This window comes from Agelaius tricolor, unplaced genomic scaffold (assembly GCF_023055355.1).
Source record: "Agelaius tricolor isolate 1412-34295 unplaced genomic scaffold, bAgeTri1.0.p SCAF_3, whole genome shotgun sequence".
NCBI classification, from domain to species: Eukaryota; Metazoa; Chordata; class Aves; order Passeriformes; family Icteridae; genus Agelaius; species Agelaius tricolor.
In genome coordinates, this window is record NW_027269263.1 from 8,428,490 (window position 1) to 8,439,738 (window position 11,249).

Here is an 11,249-nt window from a genome sequence, read left to right on the forward strand (position 1 = left end):
AAAACACAATTACCTAGCAGTTCCAGCACTCTGGACAACTGTTTTCTTACTGTTATATGTTTTGTGATCATACAATGTATTTAAAACTACCTGTAATAAATTTTTCTTTCTAAACTTTCAGGAAGTGCATTTGAAGAACACAAGTAGAGGGAACACAGGAAACAGAAACTACAGAATGTAAGAACATGCCATCCACAAGAATGAAGAATGAATGTGCCATCTGCAGGATACTTTGCTGTAAATAAATTATTTGTTAAACATTGGAAGACTTAAAAAACACCTTTGTTTTAAAAAGCTTGATGCAATTTCAACCAATGGGCATTCTCCCAGTGAACAATGCAACTAAACATTCCAATATTAAGTCTTTAGAGAACAGAACATTTTAACCAGACCAGAGCTAAAAAAATTCTGTGGTTGATATATTGCTGTTTGTTAACCTGTTTTAAATGTCCTGCACGAAAACTCTTAAAGTCCTGTGCCCCTCAAAAGCCTACAAATTTTTGGGCTTTTGATGGATCCAATTGCACTAAATTAACCTATGAACACTGGCTGTTGGAGTCATTCATCAGCCTTGTCTAAGTGGTGGTTTTTTTTATTTGCACTTCTTAACAAGCAACAGGCTGTTTGTTTTACAGTGTCTGAAAACATTGTTTGTCTACCCCTTCATATTTGCACAGTTTGACATTCCCAGTAACAGCAGCAGTAAGGTAACATATACAGTTTTAAAAATCCATTAATTCCATCTCTGGCATTTCAACAAAATATGGGTTATAGATGCATTTGTTTTAAGACAGTTTTATTCTTCCTTCTCTTGCAAACATGCAAATTCTTTTTGCAATTTGTGAGACAAAAGATTTTTAAAAGCAGTTAAAGCATACATAGGCTCTCGAACCAGTAATGATTCTTCCAGGTAATTATTTTGTAACAGTATAGGTAACTTCTTTCTTCCTCCATATAATGCAGTATGTAAAATTTAGCATATCAACAATACACATATATCAAACAGTATGTAAAAAAATCTCTGTTTTATAGTACAACGGTGCTATTTTATAGTTTGTTACATGAAAGGGTCTGGCCAAAACGGTAATAGGTAAAAGCAAATATGGTAAAAAGCAAAAAAGACCAAGCCAAAGATTAAATAACAAATTACATTCAAAAATATTCAGCTTAAATCAACTAAAATGGCTTCAGATTTCAACATGAAAATAACTTTACCATCTTCAAAAGAAAATACTTGTTTTCTCTTAGATACTTGAAGGGTGGTGTTTTGACATCTGATTAGGTGGAACAGAAACTCATGTGTAGGCCCAGGGAAGACAATTTGAAAAACAATTTGCAAAATAAGTTACTTCAAAGAGTAATCCACCAGGGCCTAAATGTTTCTGAAATACCAGCACTCTGTTCAATCATAAAGGGGTACTCAAGCCCCCCTCCATTTTAATTCTGCCCACAACCAGATGTGGCTTACCTGACTGAGTTGGGCTGCATACCTCTGTAAATCAGAACAGCTAGTCTAATCACCAATTTACTGGTGTATAATGAGTCCTTGAGGAGAGATTAACCATAGCATCCTTACACCCTCACTTACAAGTGCCATTCATGTGCTCTTGTGGGAGTCAGAGATGCCCAGATAATCCCTGCCATGTAACTCTGATAGGCCCTGCAGAGGTTCTTCCTTGAAGAACGCCTCTGCTGCATTTTTGTAAATCAGCCCAGTGTAGATTGGCCAAGCAGTGAAGGAGGATAAGCAGCCAACAGTGTCCCAAGGTGAGCATTAAACCTGTCTATGAGAGAAGGGAAGGCAGAGGAAGAGGGAGGGAGGAGAAAGGCACTGATCCACCCTGTCCAAGAACCCCAATGTGGTCCCATTCAACTTTTTCCCCCTCACCATGCTGCATGTGGTAGGCTCAGGCAAGGGATGAAGCATTTCTTGGTCAGCTCCAAAGGGGGCCTGGAAAACAGTGTATGAAGGGAGCAGTTAGGGAGATGGCAGATTAGATCTATAAAGGAAGTATCTCCTTTTGAAGGCTGCTCAAATCTGCCTTACTTTCTACTGCAGTAACCCTTCTGGAGAAGAAAGGGCTTTAAAAGCAAAAGAGAGAGTGGATAACTATTGACTTAAACACAAGAGAAAGTTCTCTCCAGACTGTATATGTACAGCTTCTCAATAGTCCCTTGTGAAACAAGCAGGAAAGGTCATAAAAGTCTAACAAATTATTGTAGTTCCTTTTCTATTCCCATAGAAAATTTGTGGTTTGTATTTTTAACAAGTGCAATGTATTCCTATACAACTCTTTAAACCCTCTGCTTTCTGTGAGATGGATGTCTATATGCACAATAAGCTGCCATAGCAATGTAAAAGTAGAACAGCAAATGAATAAAAAGAATATGTCACAGCTCTCACCGACTGAGATAGTTATGTTGAAAAAGGAAGAAAGTAAAGAGAAACAGATGGGGAAACTAACCTAAATTATTTACCACCAATTCAATAAACAGTGTTAGAAATTCTGATACCTGTCACAGCTCCTACAGGCCTTTTTTTGGCAGGGGGGATGGAGAGGGAAGGACTTTTATTTTAGTGGCTGTAAGAATTCTGCAATGAAATCTAAGAACAAGCCATTATTTTGATGTCACAGACAGAATACATATTTCCATTTCAAGCCCCATGACCCTTTCTGTCCCCTGTCTCTTCTGAAGTTCTAAGGGGAAGAGGGAAGAAAGGTGTGAGGGTAAAAAGCAATTTGAGATATCTGTGGCAGCAAGTTTCTTTGTAGATAACTTTTTTACTGATGTGCTTTTAACTGAATAGCTATACATCATTTTGCATTAATTCCTGCAAATTAATTCAAATTTTTGGTCTTATCTTGGGATTCACACACTCACATTCATGCCACTATATTTCTCCTGTTGAAAAACCATAATTAGAAAATGTCACTCGGAGACAGCAATATTTATCACAATTTGACAACTGTCTAAACAAATTGGAACAATTCTTGAAAGCAGCTAAAATAAATACTGAATAGCTGCAAACTTCAAAGGCAACACTTTGCTTTACCAGAGAATAAATATCACAAAATGGGAAGTAGCTCCAGCCCCACAGAGGTGGGAAATACATGGGTGGGGAATGCACTTTGTATAAGAAATCTCCAGTCATATGGCAGGGAGCACATGGTAAACTAGTTAGTATGAAAGATAAAGAGCTGCATTCACTTAATAATCACTATAAATCCACTACTTAAAGAAGTTGAAGTATGAGCTAAAGCATCTCCCTCCCAAAAGTACAAAGCAGTCTGCCTTGAAAATCTTCTAATCAGAGAAATTGAAAGGTTCAGCTGGATTTTTAAAAGCACTCCAGATATTTAGGAACAGGGCTCCCACCGCATGCTATTGATTCTCATAAATCACTGAAATGCTAAACAAAAGCCCATTTCTCATCCTTCCCTATTGTGTAAGTCACATGACAGAGATCACAGATCTCTGCTTTCTAGAATAGACCTAAAATTCCAACTATTACACAGAATATCACTGAAATGCATAATTTAAAAAGTGAATTAAACCTCATTATTTTCAATCAGTCCAAAAAGCACTGCAGATCTAAACCCACTTCAGTTAGTATCTCTCTTTCATCAAGGTAGCAAAATTTAAGTCTCAACTCCATAATAAACATAATTAGTCATTAAGAGTTCAAATGGAAAATCAATAAATTCTTCATTCTGCTCAAAATGTAGTTATAAACCCACACTTCCATGGAGGACTTGTATGAGCTTATTTGCACCATTCAGTCAAGAGAGACAAGAAAATCAAAGCCTGGGATATTGCATCCAGTCCTGGTAGATACCTGAAAATAGCCCCCTTTTATTTCCAAGGCAGCTTACCCTGCTGATCCCTTTGGTAAGACTGAAGGATGAATTAGTGGTAAGCTTTTTTTACAGAAGAGAATTCAACACAAAACTAGGAGCCATGATCAGTTGCCCCTGAGCTCCTTGTTCTCTCAGTACCAATGGTTAAAGTCGATTAATGAAGACTTCAGGCCAAGCCCTGTGGCTTGTTGGCTCTCCATTCTACAAGCAAGTGCATGATATGACAAGACCAGAAAAGTGTATTTGCATATTTGCTTTACCTGTTACTGATTTGGCCAACAATGCCAAAGTGGTGCTATTGTTTTGTTTAAGAAAGTACTTGACTAAAATATAAAAGAAAGCATAAATATTTTTTTAATGTATGAAAATTACATAGGTATGGTTATTAAAATAGAAATAAAACTAGCCATAACTTTTCAACTTTTTGTCACTCAAAAAACAGCAAAGTAATCTTATATCGATGCAGGTGGGTCAGGAATAAGAGTCAAAATGCCACAAAAATTCGTAACTTTAAATGAAATTCTGAATTCCTATTCCAAGTCAGAAATTCAGATGAAGAAAAGTGTTAGAAGTCAGGAAACTGAAAGCCTTGGTGTGACTGAAAGCTTTTCAGATTGTGCAAGTCCTATATCATACCAGAGATTTTTAAGCCATACTCTAGTCTGAAATCAGTATAGAATTTGGCTTGCTCAGTGGCATGATATGATTGAGATTTTCACTGTGCACACATTTTCAGTTTTACCTGATTACTTTCTTACTCATGGCACCTAATTGAAAACTTAATGTTCTTAAAACCCACAAAAGATGCAAGCACATCTGAATTTAACAAGGAATGAAAAAAATTATTCCTAATAGGAAATTGTTGGGGTTTTTAATTCTCATCAGTTCCAAATTGTGAGAAAAAGTTGAAATATATGGCTAACAGTCTGTGAATTATTTTTCTTTTATTACTTTATGTGGTCACTATGAACAACCTTATGTGCAAAATTTCACATTTCATTTTTCTGTTTTGAAATTATCCTAAATTAAGCCCAAAAAGAGATTCTTGGAACCTATAGGCCAAATAGAATACTTATGTTGTTCTGATGAAGGTATAATCAATATATTTAAAATGTTTTATTTTTAGCCTGAAAAGGAATAGTAATAATTTATTTGGGAGGGTCTATTTATACTGGTCCCTCTTTTTAGGTTACTGGTCAGTGGAAATTATTCTTCCAAACACCCAGCTTCTAATCAAAACCAACGTTTTTCCTTCCTCCTGCTCCACCCAGCAAACTTAGTTAAAAGACTATTGCAACATAATTTTATTGTTTGTCTGTTTGTTTGGGAGGGTTGTTTTGCTTTTATTCACTTTGTTTTGATTCTGGGGGCAAGGGATAAGGAGGAGGAGATGAGTGATATTTTTTTCTCTTGGGTACAATCCGCATAAAATAAAGAATTTTTCTTAATGAGATTACCAATTATCCAATTCATGTGTGGAAGTGGCATTCAGTAAAGCAGCTAGATTAAATTTGTCTTGAAAGAAGGAAAGAAAGATTTCAACACAAAGTTGTTACCATTCTACTCCTACACTAAACATGTTGCTTGTGACAGCATTGGAGTATTTTACTGGACTATAAATGCCCAAACACACAGTATCTGATATATAGAAATATTCTTTGACCTTTTTTTTTTTTTTACACCAAGGGTGGTATGGGAATGCCAGAAATTTGGTTACACGTCATGCAGTATAGAGATTCCATTCTGGCAGAGGCCAAAACAGGAAGGATCTCCCTGATGGTTACATTAAAATCTTATCAGTAGCTGCATAAAGGGTGTAGTTGTGTATATATACACATATACAGACACATGTACATATATATGGGTATATATAGACAATGCTACAGCGTGTGCATGTCTATGTGCATGTGTGTGTGCACGTGTATATTATGCTTTTCTTTTTCCTGTCAAGTAAAATTTGAAATGCTTGCTTTTTTCTCTTCAGATTTTATGGATTATATTCAGTAATCCAACTGGAATCTAATTTTAGAAGAGCATTGTGTAATATGGATGTCACAATTTAGGTCCTGTCTTTGTTTTTCATACCTAAAGAAATGACCAGATATTTAAACCATAAAACACCTCTTCATTGTCATCAGGCAAATATATTTATCTGTTTAGATACAGATATAAAATACTAACTCTGAGGGCCATATTATAAAAACCTGTATTAAAATTTTATCTTCTATTTCATTTTTCTCCATAAAACTTCTATTAAGTGTGTTTTTTTTAAGTGTAAGCATCTCTTCAAAGTAAGAATAATAGGTAATATAAACAGAGCTGAATGATGATTTCTGTCATCACCTCAACTATTATTTTTGTCATTTATATGTTTTTTGTAAGAATAATTCATCCACCTCTACAGCACTCTTACCTATATCAGAAGTGGAAAAGGCTTAGCAAATTCCTATGCCCCAAATTATTTAAAATAATTCTTGATTTCTCTGTGCTGTTCAGTAGCTTTTTATTTTGCCAGCTTAGCTCACAAAAGTCATAAAAAGCACCAATGTGATACTTCTGCTGCTAAACATTCTTTCCTACAAGTATTAAACATACACCCACCTAAAATATCTATATATTCACATTTTATTGAAGTTTGTGAGAAATAAAAAAAATACAGTTGAGAGATAATTTTTCATACCATTTTTTAACTAAATCAAAGGCATTGCATTATTATATTTTCAATTCATTAGTAGAATTAATTCCTCTAAAGCAGCAACAAAATACCTGCAAAACAAAAAGGACTATATCCTGACAAATTGGATCTTGCTTCACGTACTCATGTTAAAGAAAAACATTTATTCAGATAACTATATAAACAAATGGTTAAATGAAACTCCTATTTTGTAGTGAAATATATACAATTATTATATATATATATATATATATATATATATATAATTATATTCATAAATTTAAAAATCAAGTGAATGTTCCACTCTTCCTGGTTTACTGGCATTAACCTGATTTATGGTGTGAAAAAAATCCTCACTTCAAAAATGATCAAAGACAAAGGATCCAAAACAGACTAAAGTGTTATCAATTAAGAGATAAAATGTCCTTATTTTGTGCACAGCAATTAATTCTTTTTTTTTACACTAGAATTTCAAATGTAATTAATATAAATACTGCATAAGAATTATGATTCTCTCCAATATTTCCACTTAGAGACAAGTTTGAATATAATACAGCACATACAAGTGAGAGCACATGATACAGTGTGATACACTCATATCTTTTCATTTATTACAATTTCTAAGGAATTAGTCCAACAGAATTCTATAGAAATCCTGAGCAAGTTGAAAAAAATAATTCTCAGAAGTATAAAGATAATAGTTGCCTGATTAAACTAAGTCTCATCAGACATGAGTCATAAAAGACTCCGCTGAAAGCAGATTGGTACTTCATTATATTCTGAACAGCTTCACCTGTAGTCTGACACCTCTCATTGCTTTTGTCAGAATGTGATGGTTCTGTTTCACAGTTTCTTAATCCTTGGAGTCTTAAGGTTGAATATTAAACATGTTTATCAAGACCAAGGATGTCAGGAAACAAAATGAAAGTAGAAGAAGCAGCACCACCTGCTGCTGATAATCAAATCATGTATAAGCTTTCTTTTCTCCCAAATTACTGCAAAGCCACCCAGAATGCTAAACAAAGAGATTAGTAGCACTTGCTTTTCAGGACAGTCTTTCCATAAGGAGTAAATGTCCTCTCTTTCTTCAGTGTTGGACCTCAATTGGTATCCTGACAAAAACTGGGGTTTCCATGATGCAAAGCATGAATGTGGATACATGAATTTCTGATTTCACTACTGAATAATCCTACTATCAACATTTCAAGTCATTATAACCAAACAGTGACAAGTGTTAAGTGTTCATTTACTAGAAACCATTTAAATATCTATTAAAGTTCTAACTGGATTTATTCTTTCTTTTTTATTTTCTCGTGCTTACTCATAATACAATGTCACTACTTGATGACAAATAATATTTCATACTGTGTATGTAACATCATTGTGTTGCAGAATCCCCCAAATACCTCAACAATGTCTTTGTTGCGCTATTCTCCCCATCTAGCACTTATAAGCTTTTTTAGTAACAACCAATAAATCAAAAAAAATGGAGCTCTTGGTATGTACAAATATAAAAAAATTCAAGAAGTTTTGCTAGTTTGCAGTTCATGTAATGCCATCTTGACCATTCTCTTCCCCTCTCTCTATGAGCTGTCTAGAACAGTAAACTTTGCTCCATAAATAATAGTGTATTCATGCTTTTAAAGGCTTTTATATGCATTTATGGTAGGTAAAGGTTGGAAGAGGTAGTTGACTGATTTTCACTTTTATCTACTTTGATTTCAGTAAAGGGCTTTGTCACTCTGTATACATAAAGGCTAATGCACCCTTTGGTTTGTAGAATGTACTGAAATGTTTGCAACCCTCTTGGTATCAGGTCCAAAATGTGAAGCATTACTGTTAAGAGGGTATCTTTCTAATGTATTTGTATGTATAGTTTACACCTCTGTGAGGTCTAATAAAGGATTATGGTTAATAAAAAATGTGTTGAAAATTCATCATCCATGCAGATTTTGCAGCAATTTGCATTCTTCCTTTCCCTTCCCTGGCATGTACATTTCAATTTTCTCAGAATACACCAAAATCAGGACATACCTTAGCAGGGTGATCAGGCTCCATTCATCCTAAAAATAGAGCTGGCATGGAAAGTGGCTCAAGAGCCTCGATGAAAGGAAATGTCAGCAGATGAAATTATGGAACCTATAGATAAAATTGATAGAAGTGAATGACCAGGAGCTGACTGTGTGCATGCACAGAGGAACATGACTGAACTGATTTACAGAGGTCTCTCAAAAGCTCCTCACTACAACAGAACTATGGGGTAGCCAGTATCTGGCTTGTATCTCTATCACTTCTGTTCTTGAGAACAGAATCTGTGGGTAGGTGAATAAATACTATATGGCATATGGAATAAATATGGCATCTTGCAGGAAAAGGTTGTTGTGAGGTAAGCTTCAGAAATCTATTGGGAGTTCTTTTTTAAAAAAAGGACAAGAACCTAGTCAAGGAAAAACATAGTGATCTGGTATTTCCTAAATGTGTGTAAATTAGGTCCCTCATCCAAAGTTCTTTAAACACTAAACTTCCACAGAAAGAGAGGCAAGTTCTTCATACCTGCACACTGCTGATAAAAAAAAGCAGAGGAGGGACATCAGCAGGAGTGCCCAGTTGATAGTGGAGGTGGCACCATATGTGAAACCTTGATGCAATCTGTTCCAGCACCCTGAGTGTTCAGTCTTTCCCTAAACGAGCAGGAGAAGGGGTAGACAGTAAGAACTCAGTTTATAGATGATATTAAGGCAATCAGACTGATCAGGCATGATGATGGTAAATCTATGCTGACCATTCCCAGTTTTCAACTTGTCCTTCAATGTGAATGTCCACAGGTCATGGCCCTCTCAGATGGGTGCACTACTTGCCTTTTTCAGCCACTAAACTCACACACTTTCCTTAATCTTTTCAATATGATTGAGAAAAGCCTCACAACACAACAGTGCAGCTCCCTTACCACCCTCCTATGTACCCCATGTGGTCCCAAACACTTGTGTATCTCCATTTGGCTGAAGTACTTCATAATTCCATCTACTTTAGTTCTGGGAAATGATCATCTCTGCCAGTGAACTCTGGTGCTGGAAGTCTTGAGGACAGCCTTACCATGGCAAAAACTGACAAAAAATGCCTCTGGTCTGGGTAGTCCAAAAATTGTGAATCAGTGGAGGGTAGGAGTTTCAGTGCATGTTGCTTTGTTCTAGCATTTTTCCCTAGATATTGATTTAGGCTAAAGGGCAAAACAGTTTCCTGGATTGGTTACCCCATTTTATCTTTACTCCAACTCCTTGTGTTTTTATCTTGCTGCCATAGTATGCATTCCAGATTCCAAATGCACAATCTCTAAGTGCACAATCCCTGAAGGGATACCCTTCATACAAAATTCTCTGTATTTAAACATTTACAGGCAATAATGCTTAAACCAACACTGGTTTATCCTAATACTTGAGCAATTTAGGGAGATTTTGGTTTAAAAATAATTACTCAGCAAAATTCAACACATTTTCATTCTTACATTCTCATGACAAGATTCAATCAAAAGAGATCACAAATGGAGAGTTTGGCAATGCAGCCAAGGAAAAGTGTAAAAATCCATTATTTTTCATCTTAATCACAGGTTTTAAAAGTTTTTAATCATATGTAGTGCATTACCACAGGTTTTTCATCTTACATGAACAGCTTGTTAATAAATACACCTGGATGATAGGCTATGCTAACACAAGCAAAATAAGAACACAGATTGAAGAAATGTACAAGAAATTAGTAACAGTTCAGAAAAAATAAAAACTTCTGTGTTCAGCCTCTTTCTTCAGTTGTGTGCTTCCTCAGACACAGAGAATTAAATTTATAGGTATTTTGATCTAAGAATTGTTGCATATTAACCAAACCTGGAAATTGACTTGGAAATCATTTTATTTATTGCCCTAACTTGAAACAGGTTTTGGATCACAACTAAAGAAAAAAGAATCAGTCTAGAAAACCATTGCTACATGAAGGCCAACAGGACTTGTGGAAGCTTAGTGAAAATTAGGACTATCAACAACAGCAGCTAATAATGTCATGGTAGACGGTCTTATTTCATTAGTGCAAAGTTTATACTGAATACTAGAGAGAACTAAACTGATTTTTTTTTTTTATATACATGGACAACTTCATTAAGCTATGTGTACCTTTACCTGTATTTTCATCCAGCTTTACTTGGTTTTAAATACCCTTTATTCTTACATTATTGTCTAAATTTTGGCTCTTACAACTTTTATCTAAAAAGTGTGTACAAGAGATATAACAAGTAAAAATATGAAGTGGATTAGGAGTGGTTTTAAGCCAATGTATCATCTCTGTGAAAAGGAGTTACCTCTGAGCAGTGTTTTCCCAACTGAGAGGGTGACAGAGCTATTAACATTCCCCACATGTTGCTCGATGCATCAGCCGTACACAGATTTTCTGCCGGCGTTCTGCAAAGAAGTCATTTGTCATCTCTGTATTTTGACAACCAAAACACTGAGTGGAAATTGAACAGATCAGGAAGAGAAGTGTTAGTCAAACTGAGATAAAACAAAGATTAAAGCTGGATTTTCAGATTACCACTGGGCTGGTTTTGTTTGTTTGGGGAGTGCTTGGACTTAATCTTTAATAAAACAACCATTTCAATTAAAATGCACTGTCTTTGTATCAGACTCCAAGCTCTCCAGGACTTGCTTCTCAGCATGTGCTCTCTCCACTAAGTA

At 35.4% G+C, this 11,249-nt stretch overlaps 1 protein-coding gene across 2 annotated transcripts in view; it reads left to right on the forward strand.

Annotated features, from left to right (window-relative positions):
- Positions 1-8,456, forward strand: part of IGF1 (insulin like growth factor 1) — a 55,224-nt gene extending 46,768 nt beyond the window's left edge. For both annotated transcript variants that reach the window (XM_071422350.1, XM_071422349.1), the window contains one exon: positions 122-8,456. In XM_071422350.1, coding sequence (XP_071278451.1) covers positions 122-181 — 60 coding nt within the window. In that variant the 3' untranslated portion in view covers positions 182-8,456. The remainder of the gene's footprint in view (positions 1-121) is intronic.
- Positions 8,457-11,249: the final 2,793 nt, after the last annotated feature.